Source organism: Plecotus auritus (assembly GCF_963455305.1).
Source record: "Plecotus auritus genome assembly, chromosome: 5".
NCBI lineage: Eukaryota > Metazoa > Chordata > Mammalia > Chiroptera > Vespertilionidae > Plecotus > Plecotus auritus.
The window spans coordinates 29,529,253-29,557,199 of record NC_137776.1 but is presented as its reverse complement, the minus strand read 5'-3'; the positions used below and the strand labels follow the sequence as shown (position 1 = coordinate 29,557,199).

Genomic DNA, 27,947 nt, shown 5'->3' with positions numbered 1-27,947 from the left:
AGGGAAACACAAAATACTTTTTTAAAAAAATACATAAATATTGTTTGGATCACAAAATTTCCATGTTTTCTTTTTAAAAAATTGGTTTTAATAAATTAACCCAAGTTTTAACACACACACACACACACACACACACACACACACTCACACTCACAAATGGTTCTCTCTTAAAACAGAAAAAGATACCCCCTCAAAATATACAACTTTCTAGAAGTTGATGTAGGTTGCTGTATTCCTATGTTTATATCTTCTTTTTAATATCTACTGTTTCAAGTTTCCCTTCTAATAATCACAATTCGATTTGCCACAGGCTTCCTACTTTATTTGCCTTTTCAAAGATATGGCTCTTCAAGAATCAATTGTATCATTTTTTTTTTCAATTTTATTAAATTTTGTTCTTATCTGTATCAATTCCACTTCCTCTAATCTTTTGTCACTTCTCTAGCCTCTTAAGTTGAGGGCTTAAATTATTTCCTTTTAAACTTTCTTGCTATATTATAAAAAGCATTTATGAGTTTGCCATAGCCCACAGGTTAGATATGGCGTGTTCTTCCCATTCATTTTATTTTATTTTTATTTATTTATTTGCTGCAAAAAGCTTTATTGTTTCATTTGGTCCAATGGCGTCCTGAGTTTTGCCCCACTCATCCTGGGGAGGCTTCAGCACATTCTGGAAGAGAATATGGCCACTGTGCTGGTTTTGCAACTTTAAAGAGATACTCAGTGCCTCCGTGCTTCTCCACCAACTCCAGGAAGAAGTGGTCCACACCCTCGAGAGCCACACCATCATGGTGGAAATAGAAGCCCAGAGAGAGATAGGTATGGGAGGCCTGCAGATGCAGGTTGGCCAGGCAGTTGACTGCCACCTCCACCTTGGGGGAATAATTCTGACGAACTTGGGAGTTCAGCAAGAGACAGATCCGGGACTGCCAAGGGCACTGCCATTTTTATGTATTTTATATATTTCTTCCCAACTCAATAATTGAACATTTTCTCTCACACATTCTCAGACATTTTATAGAGATTATATTTATGTCTCCTAAACATAAACTATTAAAAATTTGTTTTGGAGTATAGTGAGGTACAACTCTATCTTTACTTTCTTCCAAATGATTAGAACATTCAAATACCATTTAATTAAATAACCCTATGTTCCCTATTGATTTTTCTTATTATCTTTACTATGTTAGTGGCCTATTTATTTATTATTATGTTTGTGATCTATTTTATCTTTGAAAATGTAGGAAAAAAAGTGTTCTAGAGTCAAAGAACTAGGATAATACAAATAGTAGGAGAGACATACATTGCTAGAAGTAAAACTTGTTATTTATTTGACCTGTGTGTTATAAATGACTACAAAATTAAAATGCTCTTCTCTTGAATCCAGAGGGGAACAATGTCCACTTAAAGAGAGATAAATTAGCATCAAATTATTTCATGTGTTCTGTACGCTAATGAGAAGCCAACTTTAAATGGAAGAAGTGTTCGGCAGTCTGCAGCCTGTTCTCAGCTGGTTATCACAGAATAATTGATATACTAATGATTTCAATTCATAGCACAGACTGTCTGCATTTTGCATAATTTGAACCAAATCTGAATGTAAATGGAAAACAGTCCTCTTGCCTATTTAACTCTCCTGACTTTTAACTAAAAGTCACTTAATTCTGCGGAAGAGGAAGGGGGAAATTAGCAAATATAAAGAACTTTCTATTTAAAAACATTCCTCCTTAGACTGAAATGGGAAGGATTAAGTAAATGCATCTGAAATCTCCAGAGATGTGATTTATCATCTTATTAGTTGAGAGTGAATATTTAATTGTATAACATTTATCTCCAATAGTGTCTCCTTGAAAAAAAAATCCAAATAGGCCAAAGTGCATATTCTAAATACTCCAAAGGGAAATAAATGTGCTTCACAGGGTTCATTATTTTTTAATGAAACAATATTAGTAGGAAAAAAATCAAGTCAAAATAATTGCTCCATTTGGTAATTAACTTTTGAGATTAAAAACACCCCTTTTCCATAAAACACATTACACAGCTCTTCAATTTAATAAGATGCACTTATTGACATCACCTTTTAACCCAGAAAAAATGACTTTTTTCAAATTAAAAAAAAAAGTATCTTTTAAAAATAACCTTCAGTCATCCTTACCTGGGACATCCAATATAATAAACCCAAATCTTGTACCTGTCACCAAGTCACCAGAATTGATCATTAATAAGCCTAGTTAGTTAAGTACAGATTAGGTAGGTGTTACCATCCACACACCGGCAATTACACCACAGCATGATGGCCAATTAGTTTCAACCTGGGTAGTGAACCTTATTCCTGACAACTCTGTGTTCAACTGAAAAACAGATGCTTCCTTATTTCCTCCCACTGCTCTTCTCTGTTATTCCGCACCAGCCAATTGGGCAAAGCAGGCCCTAAAGAAGGTCTGACTGATTTAAAGACAGCAGGGGTCCTCCACGCTGGTGTGTGCTGGTTGTGGTGGAAATTTCTCATATCTACCTCTGTGTATGACATATATATCTCAAAGTGGAACCACAGCAGGACTGTCCAATTACAGAAAACAACATGTGTTCAGACACCTAAATTAACACTTGCTTAGAAACCATGTTAGGTGGCTAACTGAACACTGCTTCTGAATCACATGAGGACAAATGAGAGGAAGTTAACTCTCATTCACAGACATTCAAAAATGATATTTTGTATGAATAATAAAACCAACTGTCACAAGGAAGAGAAGCTGCACTATGTTCCTATCCAAATTCCTATGTTGAAGCCTTAATTCCCAAAGTGATTGTGGGTGGAGGTGGTGGGGCCTTTGGGAGATAATTAGGTTTAGATGAGGCCATGAGGGTAGGGCCCTGCTTGGCATTAGCGCCCTTATAAAGAGACACCAGAGAGCACTATCGCTCTCCTCTCATGAGTTCACTCCCTGCTACATGAGGACACGATGAGAACTATGCAAACCAGGAAGAGAGTCCTCACCGATAACTGACTAGGATGGCACCTTGAACTTGGACTTGTAGCCTCTAGAACTGGGAGAAAATAAATTTCTGTTATTTAAGCCACACAGTTTATGGTATTTTTGTAAGGACAGCCCAAGACAGGAGTCTAAAGAGATATGAAGAATAAATGTTATATGTCATACTGGATGAGATCCTGGAACAGAAACACTAGGGAAATTTGAATAGTGTAGTTAATAATAATGTGTCAATATTGGCATGTCAATTATAACAAATGTACCATATTAATGTTAAGATAATAATTAGGTGAGACTGGGTACAGGTTATATGGGAGCTTTCAGTATATTGCCCCAACTTTTCTGCAAATCTAAAATCATTCTAGAGAAACCAAGATGGCTGCATAAGGTAAACACCTGTATGTGCTGCTTCTCACAACCACACCAAAACTACAACTAAAAGACAAAATGACTATCACCCAGAACCACGGGAAAGCTGGCTGAGTAGAAGTTCTCTATAACTAGAAGGAAAGAAAAAAGTGCATTGAGACCGGGTAGGAGGTTCAGAGGTGTGGAAAAGCAGAGGTACGGAGGCATGTGAATCGGGCTGGCAACTGGGTGCACTGTTTCTTCCAATTGGAAGGGAGATACAAGCTCCCAACTGCTCTGAACTCCAGTTCCCGGCGAGACTCTGGGGACTCAGAGTCCTACGGGGAGAAACTGGACTGTCTGGCATTGGGTCAGAAAGTGAGGGTGGCTTTCTCGCAGAGGTGCTCGCAGGAATCATTGTTTACTGCGCTGGGGCGCAGGATGCGGGAACACGGAGATGCAGAGACGGCTGACTGGCAGCCATCACTGTTTGCCACGCCCTGGTGATTCCCTGAGACCCTGCCCCACCCAATTTACAAACCCACCCAAACTGTGCACAGATGCTTTTGCATATGAATGGCCTGCCCTTTCGCAGCTTAACCTAACAAACTGCAGCTGGGTCAGAGAGATCCAAAACTTCCAAACCCCAAACAAAGAGGAGAAATCTGCAGATCTCATTGTAGCTCCTGCTGGGTGGCCTCAGACAGTAGCTTACTTGCACCCCATTGGAGATCTAGGATCTAGTGTACCTAGTGGTCAGTGTGAGACAACACCAGATTTCAACTCCTCACTACATAAGTGACACACTCAAGAGGCAGACTCAGTAAGAACCAAAGCCCCACTGAAGCAAGTCCTGCCCCATAAGGGTGTCTCCAGCACAGCAGTTCTTCCATTATAGACACAGCTAATCCTCACAGCCAATAGGCCTGGAAGTCAATTCCTCCCAGTGTACCAACAGCAATCAAGGCTTAACTACAACAAGACTGTGCACACAGCCCACAGAGGGGTGCACCAAGAGTGTCCACCTCAGGTTATTGGGGAGGCTGAGCCACTGGGCCCTATAGGTCACCTACCACACAAAGCCACTCCATCAACACAGGGAATCAACCAAAATGCGGAGACTAAGAAACATGTCATGAATGAAATAAATAGAGGAAAGCAAACTACTGGATATAGAGTTCAAAACCACAGTTATAAGGTTACTCAAGAATCTTCTAGAAACCGCCGAGAAACTCAGTGAGACCTCCGAGGAACTTAGTGAGACCTTCAAGGATCTTAATGAGAACGCCAAAAAAAAATGGAAAAGGATCAGTCAGAAATTAAGCATACACTGTCTGAAATAAAGAATAATATACAGAAATCCAACAGTAGGCCAGAGGACCCCAAGAATCAAACCAAAGATTTGAAATATGAGGAAGCAAAAAACACCCAACCAGAAAAACAAAAAGAAAAAAGAATCCAAAAATATGAAGATAGTGTAAGGAGCTTGTGGGACAACTTCAAGCGTACTAACATCCGAATTATGGGGGTGCCAGAAGAAGAGAGAGAGCAAAATATTGAAAACCTATTAGAAGAAATAATGACAGAAAACTTTCCCTACCTGGTGAAAGAAATAGACTTACAAGTCCAGGAAGCACAGAGAACCCAAACAAAAGGAATCCAAAGAGAACCACACCAAGACACATCATAATTAAAATGCCAAGGGCAAAGGACAAAGAGAGAATCTTGAAAGCAGCAAGAGAAAAACAGTTACCTACAAAGGAGTACCCATATGACTGTCAGCTGATTTCTCAACAGAAACTATGCAGGCCAGAAGGGAGTGGCAAGAAATATTCAAAGTTATGAATAGCAAGAACCTACAACCAAGATTACCCAGCAAAGCTATCATTCAGAATTGAAGGTCAGATAAAGAGCTTCACAGACAAGAAAAAGCTAAAGGAGTTCATCACCACCAAACCAGGATTATATGAAATGCTGAAGGGTATTCTTTAAGAAGAGGAAGAAGAAGAAAAAGGTAAAGATAAAAATTATGAACAACAAAGTGATAACAAATACATGTCTATCAACAAGTGAATCTAAAAATTAAGTCAATAAAAAATCTGATGAACAGAAGAAACTGGTGAATATAAAAGAATCAGGGGCATAGAAAGGGAGTGGACTGACAATTCTCGGAGGGAAGGGGGCGTGATGGGTGCAGGAAGAGATTGGACAAAAATCTTACACCTATGGATGAGGACAGTGGCGGGGGGAACAGGGATTGGGAGGGGAATCAGGTGGAGGGGAGCTATGGGGGGAAAAAAGAGGAACATCTGTAATAATCTGAACAATAAAGATTTATTTTAAAAAATAAATAAATAATAAAAAAATAAAATCATTCTAAAAAATAAAATTTATTTAAAATACATAAATAAAACCTATGTCTTCATTCTCCCTCCAAACATCACATCTTATCATTTCTTTATTTTCAGTGTAAGACTTTCTGTTCTTAGCTACAGTTGAGAATAAGTCGTTATCTATTAACAACAGAAAAAAAAAAATCCCCAGAAGCATTGTCTTAGCTATTATTTATAAGATCTGAAATTGTACTATGTACCTAAGGTCTCTTAGTTTATATAACCTAATAAGAAGAACCTCTTGGAATTTAATATAAATCATCATTAACACTAAACAATTATAGCTTCTTGAAAATACACAGAGAACACAAACAGACAAACCATACACAGGGAAAAACAACTTACTTAAAAAAAGTTATCCCATTTCACTAATAAAAGAATTGTAAATAACAGCAATAAAATAATTCTGTTACATATAAAATTTCTTAAAACATCAGAAATATTCAGAATGGCCAGAAAGTAAGGAAGTGGACACTTTCATATGCTGTTGGCAGTAAAAATTAAGAGCCATGAAAATAGTTCAAACCCTTAACCCCTGATTCCATGTCTGAGAATCTACTCCAAGGACATACTCGGGCCTGGGATCCAAGATAATGTCTAACAGACATCCTTGCTTTTAGGTTGAATGATTCGGTAGTAAAATTAGTGAAAGAGATAATAAACTAAAGGAAGCACAACAGGCACCATTATGCAGCCATTAAAACTGAAGCTTTTGAAGAACTGTGCTTATAACAAGTTAAATGAAAGTGTAGAAGATATAACTGTGCATGAGGGTAGGGGTGTGTGATAGCAGAATTCTAACAGTAATTTTCTCTGGGTAGGAGATAATGGAAAATTTGTTTTCTTCATCATACATTTATATACTTTCAACTCTTCTACAATGAATATGTTGTTCTTTCAATTAGGAGCAGAGAAATTATTTTACACATTCATTTAGCTACTACTTTCTTTTTTTTAAATATATTTTTATTGATTTTTTACAGAGAGGAAGGAAGAGGGATAAAGAGTTAGAAACATCGATGAGAGAGAAACATTGATCAGCTGCCTCCTGCACACTCCCTATTGGGGATGTGCCCGCAACCAAGGTACATGCCCTTGACCGGAATCGAACCTGAGACCCTTCAGTCCGCAGGCTAATGCTCTATCCACTGAGCCAAATCAGTTAGGGTGCTACTACTTTCTTTTCAGTTTAATTATTTATGTAGTTTAACCATTTTCCAAAAAAAAAATTTGTTATACTAAATCTCCCATAAGAAAGTATCTGAAGAGAAATCAGTTTTGAGATAAAGTTGTCTTTTCTGTTCTCCATGCACCTCCTGTTCACCTCAAAGTTCTTCCTAAAACCATCAAGGATGATCACTTTGTCCAGATGTCCAAGACAAGGCTGAGTCCGCTAGACCTCTTTTCACAGGTTTGGACTCCAGTGCCAAAAAGATGACTTACACACCTCCTTTCCCTCAGAATTCCAATTCTAGTGGGAGGGAAAAGCTCCCTGCCTCAAAATTTCTCATTCTCATCTCATAGAATCAAACTCCAGGGCATCATAGCTTTGGTTAAGTACTGCTCTCACCTTGAATCCTGTTCAACTGTAACCCCTCCTGGGAGACAGACAAATTAAGTAACTCTTTTATAAGACACACAACTTTCCTTTATGGGAGCCTGCAAAGACAGGAAGGAGTAAACGTACAAATGGACACCTGAGAAATGTCGTAAAGAAATTCCCCCTACTTCACAAAATCTGCTCAGGACAGTCTTGGAATTTTGTTTCAAACTGAACTCTTTAACAGGCTACAAAAACATGTTTCTATGAAATAAAACAGAGGGTATCAATTCTATATATATGTTTTATCTAAGCTTAGGAGAAAAATATAACAGTCCCAGTACATACAAAGAAAAAAGATGTGATTGTGCAATATAAACAGAAACCCAACGCTTCAGAAAATGCTCATTCTCGACAATAAACAAATAAATAAATAAATGTATTTATAAATGCACACACATTCATACATACACACATATGCACACCAAACAACTTGGTGATATCATATTATACCTACTAAAAAAGTTTGTGTGTTTTTTTAAATGTTTTTTAATATATATATATATATATATATATATATATATATATATATTTTTTTTTTTTTTAGAGAGAGAGAGAGAGAGAGACATTGACGTGAGAGTGAAACATCGATCAGCTGCCTCCTGGATACCCCTACTGGGAACAGAACCCACAACCCCAGTCATGTGCTCTGACCAGGAATTGAACTAGTGACCTCTCAGTGCATGGGACGATGCCCAACCACACCAGCCAGGGCAATTCAACTTTGATGGTATATGACCCCTTTACCCCCACCTCCCCCACCTGCCAAAAATAAGAAAGATATCCATGTCCTAATATCTGGAACTGGTGAATGGTACCTTATATGACAAGGACTCTACGAGTGTAGTTAAGGACCTTGAGATGGGGCAGTTACGCTGGACTACCAGGGTGAGTCCTAAATGCAATAACAAATGTCTTTATAAGAGAGAGGCAGAGGAAGATTTGACAGAGATTGGAGAGGGGAGAGCAATGTGACCTTGGAGGCTGAATGACCTTCTCTTCTGCCATTCCTGTTTCATACCACCACAGACCTGCTCTGGACCATGTGACCAGTAAAACAAACTCCAGCATCCTGTTTTCTGGTACCAGTTCCTATTCACACAGTTCTCTCAGTTTTCAAACTTGACAAAACCTCCACTCTTCATCCCTCCTTTTGCTCACAGTCTACAGGCCTCTTCAGTGTCATGCCCTTCCCTTCCCCATGGTCATCACTGAGACAGTCCTCTCAACAGCAGCCACAACTAGAATTGGCCAAGAAGCTCACGAAGCATCAGGCCTCTCCCTTGCCAGGGACCCTTCACAGCTGTGGGAGGGGAGCAAACAGCATGTTCACAGGGTCACATGTTTTATAAAATTTGTGAAAGTGAGGTATCTTAACCACAATCAGCTAAAACTACTATCTCTTTCCACTCCAACTTCCTTTCTATCACACTTCCCCCCAGGTCAGGTGGCCCTGGGGTGGCCACAGATGTGTTTCGGATTCAACTAGAGGGAAGCCAAATTGAAGACACATTACGCTCGGGTTCAGTGGGGCTTATTTATGTGGTTCACAGTCATCTCAGTGCAGGGTTAGGTCACTGTTAGTCACTGCTGAATAGAAACAGCTTCCAGAAATACTCTGAATACCCTCTGTGCATTCTTGGCTATAATTCTAACGGGGGCACAGCAGTAGAAATCCACAGCTCTCTCAGGCGACCAGCCATCGTGCTGAAGTCAGAACCCAGAGTCTGGAAAATTCTTCCAATCACCAAGCAGGCAAAACTGTAAGTGGAGGATTCAGTTCCCATTACTACATAGTTCAAACAGAAATTCAGCAGAAGTCTCTGTAGGGGATATGCTGGATAATGTAGTGCATGAAATTCTAAATGCACCATCACCTTTCTCTTTCTTTTTTGAGAATCATGCAAAATAAACTTTATTAGAATCCCTGTGTTTGTAGCTATCAAACAAAAATGATTTTAAATTATATCAAAAGCTGTAATAAATTCTTGGATTTCTGGTAACCCAATTAATGAAGAGTGAATCATAAGAATATTAGTACTAATATTTCTTGTTGATACAGCACAAAGCATTGATGTCCATGAAGAAAACATAAATCTCGAACTATGCCAATTAAGATCACTGACAAGCCTGGCTGGTGTTGCTCAATGGTTAGCATTGACCCATGAACCAGGAGGTCATGGTTCAATTCCTGGTAAGGGCACATGCCCGGATTATGGACTCGATCCCCAGTAGGAGGCAGCCAATCAATGGTTCTCTCTCATCATTGATGTTCCTATCTCTTCTTCTCTCTGAAGTCAATAAAAAATAAACAAAAAAATTAAAAAAAATATCAGATGACATTCAAATCAATTCAAAGAACAGTTAAGAAACTTGAAAAGAAAGCTGCACAAGAAAACTTGAAAAGCCCTGAGATTTTTACAGCTTGTATGTAAAAACTTGATAGAAGTTTCCCCAAATCTGACAAGAATTCTAAAAATTTAGATGAGTTGAGAAAACTTTTCTAAATTCTCAATAATAATAAAAACTGATTTTGATGCCCCATGCTATTCCCTCTACAGAAACACTATTACCAAATTAATATCATATGATGAAGAGATCACAGTGTGCAAGCAAAACCTGTGGGAGATGCCAGGGTGTTAACATATATTACTTTTATGCATTCTGTAATGTTTATAGTATTTGTCAGCTCTTAAAAATTTGTCAATTGTTGTGCTTTCTTTTCTCACTTAAAATTTTTACTTTTTCTGTTTCTAATTTTGTATTTCCTTCTTAAGGAGGACCCACAAAACTGAATAAGCTTCAAGCCTGTAAAACTAAGATCTGCCTTTAACAGAACACTCACCTTCCTCAATTCTTTGCCTTTGGCTATGAACGTCCAAGCCCAGATTAACCTCATATAGTAAATGTAGAAGGAATGATAGAATCAGAAAGTCATCCTTCAGGACTCACCACGAAATAACCAATTCAGACAAGGGCCACAATCGATATTCCTAAACCTTAAGGAGGAGGGTTATTGACTACAATCCCCTAGTATGGTCACCAAGCAGCTGTCTTATTCTGGATAACCTTCACAGCTCTGAGCTTCAGTTTTCAGACTAGACAACCTTAAACTCATAGAGAAACTGCAGAGGTTCATAATTTGGGCTAGTATTGGGGGCTAGAAAGTAACATGTGGCATCAGATTCCCCTTCTTTCCATCAACAGAAGGTGGCTGGGGTTAGAGGTGGGCGGGGCACAGCCACGCCTGGGAGGAGGCAGCACGCACAGGGCCCTCCTGTGCCACTCATGAGCAGAGGCACTACGTCAGACACAGTCCCCTCCTAGGGTCCCAGGACATGCAGGGGAATGAAAAGACCATGTGAGGCCGTGCAATCACTGAAACAAGACACACACAAGTACTGTGAAAAGCAAAAGCACCCCCAAAGGATTGAGTGCGGGTACTTCAACATGCTGGTCAGGTCTGTACCCCTCACAATGCCTAATGGCTGGCTGTTTGGAGAGGCTTCCCGCCATAAAACGAGGGGACATTACGAATTCTATGGCTTTCATAAAATTCAGAGGTCCACCAAATGTTTGCTTGGCAGATTTTTTTTTCCTCCCCAAGGGCAGCTCATTAAGTCCAACAATAAAGCGGGCTTTGTCCTGAAGATTTACAGTTTTCCCATTGAAAATTATAACTGACAACCACCAGGAGAAGAACAATGCAGAGCAAAGAGCTCCGATTTCTCCCACTTTTCCAAGATCCATCTCAAAGAAGCACTTGCTTCTCAGGTTTCCTGGACCAGTGTTTAGCTCAGTCTTTATTTGGATGCATGCATAAGTAGATGTGTGGCTATCAGAAGTTTATCATTCAACGTAGTCAAATCTTAAAAACCAAAAGATTTATTCTTTCAAACCTCAAAGATAAGAAATCTCATTTAATTTCAAGGTTCCTCCACCCAGAATAAGCATATTATATAAAAATACAACTATGCCTTGTCCACGTAAGAAAGGGACACTAAAAAAAAAATAAAATGCATGATGAGAGTCTTCAGAAATAGGTGAATGAGCATATTAAAGGCACTGCTATTCAAAGGGTTCATTATAGAATAAAAGTTCCAGCACCACTGGGAGTGATTTTCATATGAATGTTGTGTGTTGCTGTCACAGACAAGTCTCTGGTCTACACAGTGAAGCGAGTCACATCAAGCGAGTAAGGGAGCTGTGAGTGACAAGGTGGAGAGAGGGTTGTTCAGATAAGGGGCAGAAATTACAGGACCCTTTTTTCAAAGAAAACTTTGAAGATCTTGTAAAGCTTTCTTCCAGGAACTGTCACAAAATAACAATACAGTTGCAAATGAGTGGTGCTCAGTGGCCACGCACTGCCTTTTTACAGACCAGCTGGCTAGGGTGGAAATTAGCATTAAAGAAGGACTCAGGGTTACTGCGCTCACATACAGCCCAAGGAAAATATTCTCAAATGAAGGAGGACACTCAACATAGGCATACAAACAAAAAGCAAATTAAAAACAACACTACTCTCTGAAAGGAACAGCAGAGAGAAAAAAATCCTCCTCACTTCTTTCTGAATCTTCCTAAATCTGCCCATTCTCCAAACAGTGTCCAGGTCCCCACAGTAAAAGTCAACAAACAAACCATGGGTTTCCAGCTGCATTATACAGATTAAGAGAAATGAAGCTGGTGGAAGAAGTGGAAAAATAGGACAATTCACCCCCTTTTTTCCTACACAGAAAGCAGAGAAAGGGACCCAAGTGGAAAAGCCCAGTACCCCAGGCAGAAGCAGGGGACCAGCAGTCAGGAGGCCTGAATCCTAACTAGTCCTGGAGTCTACCAGGAGTCCTTTGATGGGTCCCTTAACTTCCTGAATGTCCTTGTCCTCATCAGTAAAGCATTCAGAGACTTCAGTGGTTCTCAAACTGTGCTCCTTGGAACCCTAGGGTTCTCTGGAGGTGTGTTTGAGGCAGCCACAGTGACACAGGGGTAAGGCAAAAAGGAATGGGGTCTCTTGCTTCCTCTCAACTCCAAAGAGTGAAAAGTTGATCCATTTTATATATAAAGTTTGTGAGTAAAGACTTTTGTTTAAAGAGTGTCAGGTAAGAAACATTTAATTTGTGGTGATTTTTTGGTGAGTTTATTTGAGCCAAACAGTGGACAATTGCCAGAAAACAAAATCTCAAGGGACTGAGATAATGCTCCAGAAAATGGCAGTTTTGCATCTTATTTTATATAATACAATTAAAAAAGAAGATGCAAATGGTTACAAGAAATCCATTGGTGATAGATTAGGGAGGTGGGAGAAAGCAATACAGGGAAACCTCTGTTATTGGATGAAAAGTAAAATGATAGACACATACACCTTTTACATAGGTGGTTATGGGGATCCTAAATAGTCAATAATTAACATGATAACAATAACAATGAGAGGATTTAATGTCTCCACCCTGGTGCATTGGTTGTGCCCTGAGGGGTCTGGAGAAAGTGGAGTTACCCTAACATTGTGAAGGAGTATTATGGTAGATGCAAAAGACAATAGACAGAAGAAAAAAAAAAAGACAATAGAAAGGTTGGTTAAGGTACTTAACTTTTGTCAGGGAAGATTCTAGCCTAGGACATGAGTACCTGCTATAAACTGCTTCTAGTTAAAAAGTTTTAATTTCAGAGCATCCTTTGTGGTTACCATAAGTCTCTGAGTTTGCAAAGTTGCCATGCAGGCCTTCCCTGAGCTGGTTAGCATGTAGCCCCTTTTGGTCCACAGAGTTTATTACCAAGACAATTCACAACTAAAATGGTATAAAAGCATTGAACCAACCTATCTTGTTGTTGTTTTTCAATCTTTATAGTTATGTGGTTTCTATGTGCCTCTTTGGATTACTGTTGTTAGAGTTACTGGATTGAATGGCTGGTTAATGTGAACCCTCAAATCTGTATATCAGCCCTGACTGGTTTGGCTCAGTGGATAGAGCATCGGCCTGCGGACTGAGAGGTCCCGGGTTCGATTCCGATCAAGGGCATGTACCTTGGTTGCAGGCATATCCCCATTAGGGGGTGTGCAGGAGGCAGCTGGTCGATGTTTCTCTCTCATCGATGTGTCTAGCTATCTATCCCTCTCCCTTCCTCTCTGTAAAAAATCAATAAAATATATTTTTAAAAAAAAATCTGTATATCAGGTTCTATTATCTATATATGTACAAAAGGCTAATATGCAAAGTGTCCCCTCAGGAGTTTGACCGTGAGACCAGGAGTTCAACCGTGAGACCTGGAATTCGATCACTCGCTATGACATGCGCTGACCACCAGGGGGCGGCACGGAATGAAGAAAGGCCCCAGCCACAGCTGACAGCAGGCAGCTAGGGAAAGAAGGCCCCAGCTGGCAGCCGGAAGGCAGGCCCCAGCCAGCAGCTGGAAGGCCCCAATTGGCCCTGATCGCCAGCCAGGCCTAGGGACCCTACCCATGCAGGAATTTTGTGCACCAGGCCTCTAGTTCCTACATAAAAGGTGAGGAAACCAAAACTCAGATAATTCCAAGTATACCAAAATCACATAGCTCAGTAGGTGACAGGATTCAAACTCAGGAATGCCTGATACTGATTCTACTCTTATAGTTAAAGAATAAACTTCACTGAACAATTAGTTACCTCATTATTATTCTAATTCCTTTTCCATAGAACATGAGGTTCTTCATTTATATTTTCTAGGAGTAAATAAATACTTACCCTGGAGAGATTAAGTGAATAGCCACAAGTTCTGCCCAACAACCAAATTTGTTGGGTACAGGAAAGCCCAAAATGCTGACAAAGCCTCCAGGGCAATAATGGTTGTTAAGAACTTTCAAAGCAAACAAAACTCCTAAAAGAGAAGAAAAAGCATACAAATATGAACAATCCAAATGCGGAGATGATCAGCATTTACAAAGAAAACTAGCTGAAAGTGAAGATGATTATTCCACTACATCAACTTTTTGCTTTGAAACATACTTTAACTCCTTACAAATCAATCCAGCGCTCAGTAGAAAGACAATGTACAAAGTAATAATTCTTGTGATGTTTTTTAACACAGAAGTTAATACTGACTTTCCGCATGCTACTAAACACATAACACATAAAATGAGGATAAAACACCAGCAATGGCACTAAATGTATACTTCAAAATCATTAATTTTATGTCATGTGAATTTTAACTCAATAGAAAAAAGTATGTTAAGTCACAAGTATTTTCCTAACCTCAATGGAAAGAGGTTGAAGGAAGGACATATTTTCTTTCTTCTCCTACAATGAGATGCAAGAGGGTGCATCTTAGAGGGAGGGGGAGCAACAGCAGGGGAAATACAGGGAAGGGTTAGATTTCCTTCTGTTTCAGGATCATTTCCTTCCTCCCCTTCACTTTCTCATTTTCAGAACACCTAATTTACGCCCTGATGGCAATTTCAGTCCTATGACATACATATAAAAAAAAAAAAAAAAACACCAGTAAAGGTTAAAGGGAGAGGTAATGCAACACATGGGTAAAGCCATGCAGCATGGGTTCAAACCTCAGCTTCCCAGCTACTAGGTGTGTAACCTCGAGCAAGTTTCTTTACTTCTCTGAGTCTTAGCTTCCTCATCTACAAAACCAAGACAATGCCAGTTACCTATGAACCTGTTATACAAATATTAAATAGTGAGTTATATAGAGTGACTTATCTTGGCTCTTAAAACATGGTGAGCATGCCATGGTAAGCATGATGCATTTATTTCAATGAAGTTATTAAGAGGCATACTCATCTTTTTACAGAACTTCCCATCACAAATACACCTGTGGGTCTCTCCCTGGTCCTACCATCATGGAGCCAGTGCAGATTTCCAGTATTGTGTCTCCTACAAAACTACCTTTGAGCAGACTGTAGTCCAAACTGTCCAAGAGTAAATGATGCAGAGCCAAATCTATGTCCCTCCTGTGGTCCAATCAGCCCCCTCTCCAAAATACACCCTCTGGCAGCCCTTACCCACTCAGAATTTGTTTCCTTCATCAACTATGGCCCCATGCTTCATAAAAGATAGCATCCCACCTCCCTTACTGTCTCTATGCATGCTCCCCTAGAAACTTGTCAGCCTTACCTGAGAAACCTACAGCACAACTCCTTTTGAAGTTGGGCTCACCCATACACTCTGCAAGAGCAAATTCCAAGAAAAGGTACACCACGCCAGTGAGTAGGGAGAACGTGGTGATAACATAGGCAAACCATCGGCTTCCTAGTCTTCTTTCCAGATGTATTCCTTTCCACAGCATGGACACCATATTGAAATACAGATGCCAGTCGTCCATGTGGTGAAAGGGGGAGAGCAGCAAGCGCTGCCAGTCTTTCTCTTGGTAACACTTCTCCACGCTAAGGCAGGAGCTATACAGTGGCTTCAGAGGACTCAGGAAGAACCAGATGTTGACAGCCAAAGTAGCCAGGGTGACAGGTGGAATATTATTGATGCCGACATGGAAGATTTGAGAAAGGAGCAGAACAAGCCCAGCATTCAGTCCTCTTGGTCTCCGCTGCATGGTTAGATGCCAACCCAGTGAGGGGAATAGGTAGGATCCAGGGAGGTATACAGGCAGCTGAACCTAAAACAAAAAATAAAATGCACATGAACATCCATCAATGAAGAATGAATGCAATACATACTACTCACTTAAAGATGAGTTTCCATTGCGTACCCCATCTCTCATCTACCAGCAGCATTTATTTCAGCGTCTTCCAGAGTAACATGTAGACATTGGATGATGTCCTTCCTTCATATCACGTTCTAAAATAGAGACCTTTATCCCAAATCCCAATGGACCAGTTAATTGGTGGGTATGCTTTCTCTGATAAAAATGCTGTGAAAATATGACTTGTCTTCCTTTTGGGCAAACTTGTAACCTAATAAAAAAAAACCTACAAAGATAGTACATAAATATTTAATAATGATTTCTGCTCACAATGCTGATAAGGATTCTTCACCTCCTTCATTTTCTCAAAGAAATATTCAATTTTGATACTTTAGATAGAGTCTGCTCCAACGTGTTTAAACATCAACAAGCCAGTTTTAAAATGTGAGCATATATTATCTTCTAATCCATGTTGGAAGGTATCAACTCCCGGAATACTTTATTTTCACAGAAACTTCAGCTTTTAAACATTACCTACTAGGAGCTAAATCCTGGTTTGCAACATTGTTTGTTTTTAAGGAGCTCACATTCTACTAAGAAGTGAATCGATAAGTGCCACACAATGTTCTAAACACAGTGACAGTGGGAACCGAGACGCTAGGCACACACTTCAGCCCGAGGCGGTGATGCGCCTCTAGTCTCAAGCGTGGACAGGAATTAGTGACACAGAGGAGGGCCAGGGTCCAGCAGTCTGCTTCTGCACTCCGGATCCTGGCTAACCTTGTGACTGGCTTCAGCTGACAGGATGCAGAGGAATCGAGGCCTCAAGATGATCTGCAGGCTTCTGCCCTCTTGAAACCCTCCTACATACGTGGACAAGTCCAAGATGGCCAGCCACCCTGATGGCCACAGCCACCAACCAGCTAATGCCCAGAGCAAGGCTGTCTAGGTGACTAGCAGCTTCCCACAAAATGGGTGAGTCCAGCTGAGCCCAGACTAACTTGCTGACCCACAGAACGGTGAGCCACATAAACAATGTACTTTACTTCATGGAGTTTTAGAGTGGTTAGTTAATACAGCAATTACTGACCAAAACGGAAGGCAATTGCTTTGGTGAGGGACTGATTTATGCTCATGGGAAGAAGCTTGTGAAGAAAGAGACACAGACTAATGATGCAAGAGATAAACAAAAATCAAGTCCTTAAAGGGAAGAGCCTTGTTCGTTATGACATTTATGTCATCAATAAATGCAGATATGGGTCAGTAGGCAGATTAGGAGACAGGACCCCGAAAAAGTGCTCATTGGGGGGGCTCTGTTTTCCCTGTGGAGCCTTCTTGGCTTCCACCCAAACAGGAAACGCACTCTGATGCACTAAAGACTCTCATTCAGAGAACACGTTGGAACATACACAGGCTTTGGAGCAAAAGAGGGCAGGATTCTCCTATGTACTAACCCTGTGACCTAGGGCAAAGTACTTAACCCTCTTAACTTCAATTTCTTCACTTTCAGTTAGCAATAACACCTCCTTCCCAGGATGACTGTAACATGTCTGGAACAAAGTAGGTGCTGAATAAATGGTAGCTACTTTTTCATTATGAAAAGGTAACCTCGCTTAGGTGAAAAATCCTTTGCAAATGGAAGCATCCTGATAAGGCTCAAATGTACTCCCCATCCCCCCATATAAATTCTTATAAACATCACCCCCAAAAGAAATGCCCAAGAAAAAAACTCTATGTGCCTATATGTGTGCATATCCTCATTATTAGCACATCCCAAGTTTCTTTATTGCATGGGCTTATTATTATAGATCTGTAGCACTCTCATGAATTATTAAATTTAATAAAATTTCAACTGAAAAGTTCCCAAATAATTTTGGAGAAATGGTCTCTATTTTTCACATTGGCCTTCAGGATGATTTTCTTCTTCAACTACTGTGACTTTCTCACAATTCTCCCAAATAATTACATATATTAAAACATCATTACCTGTAATCGGAGCAATGAAAAAATATGGCCTTGATCATTAAGTAACAAACAAACCCTTCAGTATCAGTACAAACAGTGTACTATGGAGCCCAGGCTGTGAACAGCAGAAAATAAAAACTAATTATGTCTTTGCTTAAGAGAAAGTTCTCCCTTGATTGGAATTGTTAGTGATGAAAAGTATAAATAAAAGAATAGAATGTCCCCAATCATTTTTCGCACTGTACACCCAGGCTCACATTACATTTGCTTTACTTCTGCCCAAATCCAAAGGTCCCTTTCTGTCCGCCTCCCTCCTCACCGCTCAGCTCTACTGCTGAAGGCTCCTGCTTCCCAGGACACTGTGCTTTCCCACCTTCACCCTCCTCTGATTTTCAATTCCCGCCTATCTTTACTCTTTTCACACACTCACGGAATTCCACTCTCATGGTTTCTATCATTCTTTTCATTAGAATGATTCCCACATTTATATTTTTTCAGCCTTGATTTCTCAGGAGGTTCCAGGGACATAATCTTAGAGGAAGTATATAGTCTGCCTGATCTCTTTGGTTTCTGGAAACTAAAATGACCCACTTCACACAGAATGACTACTCAGCATTCCTTCCATTACTCATTTATTTAATAAATATTGGGTGCCAAATGTATGCCAGTCACTAGAGGCTCAGCAAAGAACAAAACACAACCCTAGCCCCTAAATGGCCCATCTCTACTTGTTGAAGGAAACAAAAATTCTGGCTGCAGAAAATCAGAAGATGAATAAAATAATGTGGTTCATATTCGCAATAAATATGTGCTTACTGCGAAGGCAGATATAACCACAGTCAATGTGAGAAGGGCACAATATGCTGGGCCCCGCTTTCACAGAGGCCACTAGAGTATCAGTGTAGGTAGAACCTAAGTTTGAGTTTTAAGTAGCAAAGGTTAATTGGCACCATTTCATACCAGCTCTCTTAGTAGGTTATTAAGTCAGCCAGCCACTCAATGTGAAGGATGCAGCTGGTGACAAGATAACAGAAAACCCAACTGGTGCATGTGAAGACCAAATCTGTAACTTGACCTTGTGGGCTAGGAACACCAAAGACAAAGACAACAGATGAAAGTAAGCAAGTGTTGACAATTAAATGAATATTGCTTTGTCCCGCCCATCAAATACACAGAGATTTTTACAGTGCTGAGTTATAAGAGAAACCACAGAGGCATGATCAATTATAGCAATTTTTCTATGAGCTGGAAACTGGTACAATGTGTTTGGTTTGGGAAATGATTTCTTTATTCTAATTTGTATCCAGACCATAAACTAGTCACTGCAGCTCAAGGAAAAAAGCAGGCTAGTCTCTGTACATCCCACCTCAGAAACACATCCTCCCACACACTAAACATGCTCAAAACAACACGGGGTCATCCCTTCCAAGTCTGTCCTTCCACCCATGTTTGCCATCTCAGGACATGGAATCCCCAGGCAACCAGTTCAAGTCAGTAATGTAGAAAACACCCTTTATACATCCTTGGCCCTCATCATCTCACTATCTCAAACACCCATCCATATAAGGCTCATTTAATTCTTCCGGTTTGTTACCTATCTAGGCGCTTCTAACTCTAGGGCCACTACTGTAGTCTAAGCCTGGATTACAACAAATTCCCTAGCAGGATTCCTTGCTTCTCTTACACCTACCAACCACATACTACTGCTGCTCAGAGCAATATTCATAAAACTACAGTTGGATTCCCCTGCAGTAAGCCTTCAGTAGCTTATTACAGTTGGAATGAAGACCAAACTCTTCACCATAACTAAACACTTGTGCTTCCTAGTGCCCTGCCCATTTCTCTGGTCTCATCTCACACTGGTCTCTGCCTCCGTCACTATGCTCCAGCCACATGGGGGCTCCCACACCAGGAGCTCCAGGATTACAGCATAAATAGCCAAGGGCAGAACTGTCTTATCCATTTTGATCAACACTGAATACCCACAGCCTAGCCCAGTGACTGGCATACAGTCAGTGCTTAGTATTTGACTAAAGATTAGTATTTTGACTCAAGATTAGTATTTTTTTATTACATCTTCATTATACAATAAGTGAACTGAAAAGTTCTGAACACCTATGAGATGTTTATCTCTAAGAATTTTTCCTGTAATTGTAGCAACCTTCCCCAGAACACTATACATATTGTTCCACTTACCATTTTTAGTTCCAGAACAGTGTTTACAATAGTTATCTCAACTTTACAGAAATTAACCTCTGATCTATTTAAAATGTATTAATAGGCTATTTTGCTAGTACTAGTTGATTTTAAAAAATGGCATTTTAATTATGTAGTAATACACACCAAAGTTGTGACAGATAGAAAATGAAAGGCTTCTTGAAATATTGATAGGAAAATTATCCATATTTACTTTTAATGAGAAATTAAAAATTTAACAGGTATGTAATAAGAAAAACTAAATGGCTGGAACAAACAAAAGAAACTGAATTCATAACTTGGGAAACCAATGTGTCTCAAGGGGAAGAGAAAGGAGTTCTATAAAAAAAGAAAAAGAAACTAATTGTGGTGATTTTCAACTCTACTTACAAAGTGGGAGATATTTCATCATTATCATTTAATAGGGAGGTATATATCTCAACTTTCAGATTAAATGTTTAAGAACAATTTAGAGCATTAACTTGTAAGAATATACAACCATTATAAATTACATATCCAATTTGGCATCGGATAGTAACCAAATTAGTTTCACAAGAAAGAAAGAAATGACAGTCTTAATGGGAATAATAAAATGCTATTCTGAAAGCCTTCCATATCACTAAAAGTGCAACAACTCTGACAATTATTCACTGATTTTTTTTTAATTGTGTGTTTTTCTTTAAGATTCAAGAAAAGGCTAATCACTACATATGTGAGATTGATTAATGCTATTGCCATTACTACTATTTTCATGCATGTGGTAAATTTCATTTAATAATAGTTCCATATATTTTAAGTATATTACCTAAAAAAGTCATAGGGGACAGAGTAGGTTTGTTCAACTCATTTGGCAAGTATTTATTAAAGGCCTACTATCTCTCAGGCTCAGTATTTGCTAATGCCTAATTTTCTAGATGCTTAAGCTATTTTTTTTTAATTGAGATATACAAATCACATATCATGAAATTCAATCTTACAGTGTACAACTCAGTGTTTTTCGGTATATTCACAAGTTTGTAAAATCAACACCACTATCTGTTCCAGACCATTGTCATTACCCCAAAATGAAACCCTGTACCCGTTAGCAGTCACCCCCCACTCTCCTCTCTACCCCAGTTCCTGGCAATCACTAATCTACTTTCTGTCTCTATGGATTTGCCTATTCTAAACACTTCATATAAACTGAATCATACAACATGTGGCCTTTTGTGTCTGGCTGCTTTCATTTGGCATGTTTTCAATGTTTATCTGTGTTGTATCATGTATTAATAATATAATAGTTCCTTTTTATGACAGAATGACATTTCATTATAGAGAGATACAACACTGACTTGTCCATACATCAGATAATGGACATCTGGTTGTTTCCACTTTTCAGCTATAGTGAATAGTGCTGCTATGAGCATTCATAAACAGTTTTTTATAGAAACATAGATTCTATTTTCAGTTCTCTTGGGCACATACCTAGGAGTAGAATTGCTGGGTTATATGTTAACTTTATGTTTAACTTTTTGAGGAACTGCCCAACTGTTTTCCAAATTTCTGCACTCTTTCACATTTCCTCCAGCAGTGTCAGAGGTCTCCAATTTCTCATCTTCAACAATACGTTTTTATCCAGTTTTTAATCACAGTTATCCTAGTGGGTGTGAGGCAGTATTGATTTACATTTCCACAATGACTACTGATGAGAAAATGCTAAAATCTTCATTGCTTAAAACATAATATAAACACACATGCTCACAGGTACACAGAACCATGTAGACAAGCTCTCTCTCTCGCTATCTATCTATAGCTCTCTCTCTATCTCTGTCTCTCCTTCTGAAACAGTTTAACAAGCTCCGGTAAAAAGAATGCTTCAGAAAGAAAAATGAAACTACAAAGAGATTGTTCAGGTTCAGCTGCAAGGATGTCAGCACTCCCCTCCCCTGTGATGTGCTGTGTTGAATGGGAATGTAGTTCAATAGCAGGGGCAGGGTTAGACCAACACATTCAACTATAGATACTGTAAAACCGCTTTTGAAAGAAACAGAAGGCTAGTGTGCTTTATTGCTTCAAACAAAGCAAATATGCTATGGAAATAGCAGACTCTTTATGCTAAACATAAAAACTCCCTCTGCTTTTCAAATTACAAGAGTTGGACAACGAATTAGTACATCATAAATACCACATGAACTTGGTCAAACTATACACACTAGATGCTTTTTTCTCTCTCATTCTGCTTCAAGACAGTCTACTCTTTCTAGGAATGAACTGAACTGACCACTTCTTCCTATAATTCTCTCAGGAGTCTTATCATTCATGGCTTTCAAATCCTAACATACATAACAAATTATTTTCTCAGCTTATTACTATAGGACCAATAAATGAGAACTTTTTAGTCCAGCACAATAATAAAATTCTGTTTTTCCAATAAAACTTCTAAGCATAATTTTTTCTCCTACTTAGTATAAATTTTTTCCAAATTAGCATAATTTTTCCCTAAAAGGCATTAGCTTCCTTAGGCCCCAAGAGAACCTAACTACAAAATGCAGATTTTCAAGATAGTTTTTGAAAATAAGAAAATTGTATAGTATAATATGTATTTGCATTTAATGAACAAGAATTTATTAATGAAAGACTTCAAAGTAATTTGTTTCCACTTTTCAAATACATGAATGTATTTCAAAAAGCTTACAGCTTATGTGCAATACATAATTGGTATATGCAATACATAGTTGTATGTATAACATGTAAATTATGATTTTAAAACTTAATATTTAAATATTAAATGCAACAGCTTCACATCACTACACTGTGTTTAATTTACCACAACACATCAGCTACCTGAGTTGATTGGTCAATGGGGATCCTGGGGGTGCATGGAGGAATCTCCATCCGAAGACTATAAGAGGCCCTGTGCTCGTGGAAGACAATCAAATGAATGAAAACTGACTTCATGAATAAAAAATGAAAACTGGAATCCAATTATATGAAGAAGGTAATGGAAATCTAGTCTTTATGAATATTGTGCCACTCTCAGTAATTACATTCCAGCATGTATTCACAGAACTATCTACAACTGGGACTCTGTTCCAAGAGAAATTGAGAACTGAGAGCATTTTCTTCTTTTGAGGGTTGCTGAGACCCCCATTTATACAGTAGTTCTCCACACTCATACACTTCATCGTTATAACTACATAAGAAATTGTCTCATTTGGCTTCACATAACCATTAACTATCTCCCTAATGCCAATTGGCTAAATCCCTCTAATTTTAAACTACCAGACTTAGAGTTCTTAAGATATAAGACTTCTTTTCTTCCCCCCCTTATATACCATCTCCCCAAATGAAAACAAATAAGTTTCCTTACCTTAGTGGGACACTGTCCAACTATCCTTTAAAATAGCCTGCCTTAAAATATAAATACCATCCACGTGGAAGGCAGAATACCTGACCGCTGGTGAGTTAGAATTTAAAACCACTAAAATAACAGAAGTAAAAGGATGTTCCAGGCAAGTAAGCAACCACTACTAAGGGCATAAGTTATGTGGTGACAAACCTCACCAAAGACCATGCCCTATCACCTGACAGTCTTCCCTCAGTCCACTTTATACAATACCTCACTCCATTTGATTTAAATCCAATCTCATCATGTTATCCCCTGCCCCAATCTATCATGCTTTCTCACCTATAACAGCTTTCTGTACTTCATCATGAGATTGAATGAACAGTGTTATGGTTAATAGAATGAACTCTGGAGCCAAGTGGCCTGAGTTTGATTCCTGGCTCAATTGCTTGGATAAAACCTTGGGCAAGTTCTCAATCAATTTACGCCTAAGTGTCCTCATTTATAAAACAGATGCTAAATAATAATAAACCTGCTTCATGGAGTTGATGAGTTAGCGTATGTAAAACATAATAAGCATTGTAAAGTATTAGCTGATGTTAAATCTTTATCATCTGATCAACTTCAAGCCTTTCAGCCCAGGATCCAACGTCTTATAATATTTATATATCTTCCCAATAAATAACATATATGTGAAATTATTGATAGTTTACAAAGGAGTTATGTGTCATTTGTTTCATTTAATTCTCACAATCCTGTGAAGACAATATTAGTTCCATGTTATCTACTAGCTGGTCTACACAGCACTTGCCAAGAAAATCATTCCCTGCCCTGCCATCTCTCCTGAACGATGCTCTATAGAGTTGCCCCTGTGAGAAGCAGCTCAATGGAGCTTCTGCCCTGGAGACTTTCCAGGGATTCAAATTTCAGCCCTCAGCTTTCTCTGTCCAAGGTGCTTAATTAAGTGGGGCCATCTCCTGAGATAGGCAGCCACATGGGGTACTCTTACCACCAGAGGTCACCAAAGTGAACTTCACACACATCCCCTACCGTATATTGTTAAGTCTGGCCATTCCAAACATAACTGCCCCATTTGGTGGAAATCCTTTCTGCAGTTTTGGTGTGGAACCGTAAAAGAAAGACCAAAATTGCATGTTTCTTATATAGATAATTACTGAGGCAAAACTAAGGTGGTAGCTGTGAAAAGATAAGTTTAAATTAAATACAGGAAAATGGTTTCAAATGATACAATCACTTATTCTAAGCCATAGAAAATGGGATCACCGAAAGAAATGGTCAAGTCAGGCCTTGGTAATCAGCTCTATCCTGAACTCTAACAATATCCAGGAAGTGATAAGATCCATCGACTGCTGCTGGAAAATGCTAGATCAATTTCACCAAGAGGGACTGTGGCACAGTACAAAGTACACAAGGCTAAACAGAAGACTTCAGCTTCTACCTGGCCCTGCCACCAAGAAGGGGGTAGGAAGGTGTGAGAACTAAAAGATAAAACAAGCAAACAAAAAGCCATCAACACTGCTACTACACTGAGAACTGCTGCTGAGGGTAAGAAATCCTAAGGAATAATACTCTCAGGTAAACACAGAGGACTCAGGAAAGGAATGGCAGATTTAGGAAATGCTCTGAACTAGTTTCAACACCCGGCTGTGTGTGTCAGCTTAATGCCACTTAACTTACACAGAGCAAAGGAAATGAAGATCCACAATTAATTCATTCCAAGGGACTGGGGTTTTGCCAAAGTGAAAGGAAAAGACGAGGCTGTGGTAGCGGTGAGAGTCTGCGAGGGACTCCTGACAATTTGAAAACTTTAGGTAAAAAGCACAAAGAGTTGATTAAAATGAACTGGGCAGACTATTCCCCAGTGAGAAAGCACTTCCTACCAGCTGGTTCTCTCCTAGCTTGGGGGTCCTGAATGTCCAAGGTCATCAAATACTTAAATGGTCCATTTCTTCAGGTTCAGTTGGGTTAAGCTGCTCCGCAGCACAAAAAGCTCAGAAAGCTGAAGTCTAGTCTAAAGACTGAAATGTTCTCCCCAAACACAGAGACTGAGACATAGATGGAGAAAAAGACAGAGATGCAGAGGGAGAGAGAGAGAGACCGAGAGAAAAACATCTATCAATTCTGCCTGGTTTAACTTCTTTCAGGCTTAGAAGAGGCTAAATTTTAACAAGGTCACCAATATGATCAGACAACAAAGTAACATACTGACCATCTATTGGGCCAGGTAGAGTGTTTAGGCTCAGAGGGGGGAAAGGACAAAGTGCACACAACTGCTGCTGTTTGTTGTGGTATTTTTTTTAAATATATTTTTATTGATTTCAGAGAGGAAGGGAAAGGGAGAGGGAAAGAGATAGAAACATCAATGATGAGAGAGAACCATTGATCGGCTGTCTCCTGCTCGCCCCCTACTGGGGATTGAGCCCACAACCCAGCACATGCCCTTACTGGGAATCGAACCTGGGACCCTTCAGTCCACAGGCCGATGCTCTATCCACTGAGCCAAACCAGTTAGGGCAACTGCTGCTGTTTTAAAGGAGTTCAGAAGTTGCTTTGTTTATTCCCTGCACATCATCAGAGAGGCAGCCATGCTAACCCCTCCCTCCCCCCAGGATGACAAAGAGTGTAGATTCAGAGACAGAACTACCCCAGCTTATTTTCTAAGTCACCAGAAAAGTTTGACAGAAGATTCTGCAGTTAATAGGAGCCCTTTCGTGCACACACATACTTTTATTCACTTACTGCGGCCCATATGCTGTGTAGCTTTCAAGCATCCTCCCTGGGATCAGGGAGTATTCAGAAAGGGCACACAGGCACAGGGCCTCTTATGTCACCTCACCTTGGATTTCCCAGGGATAAGAACACCAGGAAAGGGGACCTTGTAAAGGTCCCCTCCCCTGTATACTCTGCCTAGAATCATGCACATCCACATGAGAGACCAGGATGATGGCACCTTAGAAAGGTGGCCAGGCCTCGCTCCTCTCTGCACTTTCCTAACTTTGGGAAAAATACTGAAGTGCAAAAGTCCAAATTAGGTGGACATTCCAATTCCATACCCACAACCCAAGCAGCTGTTTTAAAAACAAACAGCTTTTGTAATCGCAGAATAGGAGACATTGCTAAAATGTCCCTTGAAGCCCCAGTAATTAAATTTAAAACATTGAGTACTAAACCTTATTTTCTATTACTATCCTATGCCTAGTTTCCCAATCCGATCATGTTTCCCTGAGTCTTTGCTCAGTGCTAAGTGGTGGCAAAGACGGCTGGTCTATTTGTGAGCTGTGTGACTTACCTTAGGCAAACTCATCAAGCCATGTCTGTTTCCCCATCTTCAAATGGGTTAGTATGAGGATTCAATTAGCACGCTCTTGATGAATGTAGCTACTTGTTATTATTATACATCACTGTTATAGGTTAGGCTTCTCCCAGAAGCAGACTCTGAGATAAAGGTCTCTGTGCAAGTAATTTATTTGGAAGGTGACAAATACCTTGATAGGGTCATGGAGAAGCAAGATAGGGAAGGCAAGAGCCAAAAATGTATGCATTGTTAAGCCAGCCATCACATGAGTACTAGCGCATAATCCCACCAGGAACCCTGGGAACCAGTAGAGTTATGCCTCAGTGCTATCCCCAAGACTAGGGGTCTGCCTTAACTCCCGTCCCTTGTGGCTTGCCACAGCAGGCAAAACAGGTGCAGGGGCCAGAGAAAGCACTCAGGCAAAGAACTCGCAGCACTGCCAGCACCACTACCTGACTGGGCTCCATCACTTCTGCTGCAGTACTTAAAACAAATTTGTCAACTGTAATTAATATACAGTATCAGGGAACAATTTAAGCATAATTTGTATTTCGCATTTGATTACATTTCATTAGCAAGAAGTACCAGGTGGATGCAGAAAAGTATACCCAGCTGAAGCAAGCTTCATGGAAATCCACAAAATGTACACATTTGCACACCTCAAGCCAGCTACCTCAAGTTCAGTGTATTATGAATTACATTTGCACACCTCAAACCAGCTACCTCAGGTTCACAGAGTGTATTATGAATTACACCCATCAATGTCTGCCATCCAATTCCAGATAACTCTCCTTCCTCCACTGACAATAATTCACAAGTTGCAACCACTTCTACAGCAAAATTTAGGACTTTTTGAAGGGAGAAGGCCATATTTATGGTAGCACTTGTATATTTTTGATTATATAAGGTGTAAAATTGTGCTCCTATTTTATTAGGTTCCTATCTCTCTCTCTTTTTTTTTAATCCTCACTTGAGGATATTTTTCCCATTTATTTATTTATTTATTTATTTATTTATTTATTTATTTATTTATTTATTTTAGAGAGAGAGATTGGAGGGGAACGAGGAGTGGGAGGGAGAGAGAGACAGAGACGAGAGAGAGAGAGAGAGAGAGAGAGAGAGAGAGAGAGAGAGAGAGAAGTGAGAGACATATTGATTGGTTGCCAGGGGATCGAGCCTGCAACCGAGGTAC

General features: G+C 39.6%; 1 protein-coding gene across 1 annotated transcript in view; it reads right to left on the bottom strand.

Moving 5' to 3' along the window:
• The window catches only part of RHBDD1 (rhomboid domain containing 1), a 106,897-nt gene that overhangs the window by 64,787 nt on the left and 14,163 nt on the right, over nt 1-27,947 (bottom strand). The window contains exons 2-3 of the mRNA XM_080667256.1: nt 15,431-15,926; nt 14,051-14,183 (exon numbers count right to left, since the gene is read on the bottom strand). Of these exons, the coding sequence (XP_080523382.1) occupies nt 14,051-14,183; nt 15,431-15,863 (566 nt within the window). The 5' untranslated portion in view covers nt 15,864-15,926. The remainder of the gene's footprint in view (nt 1-14,050; nt 14,184-15,430; nt 15,927-27,947) is intronic.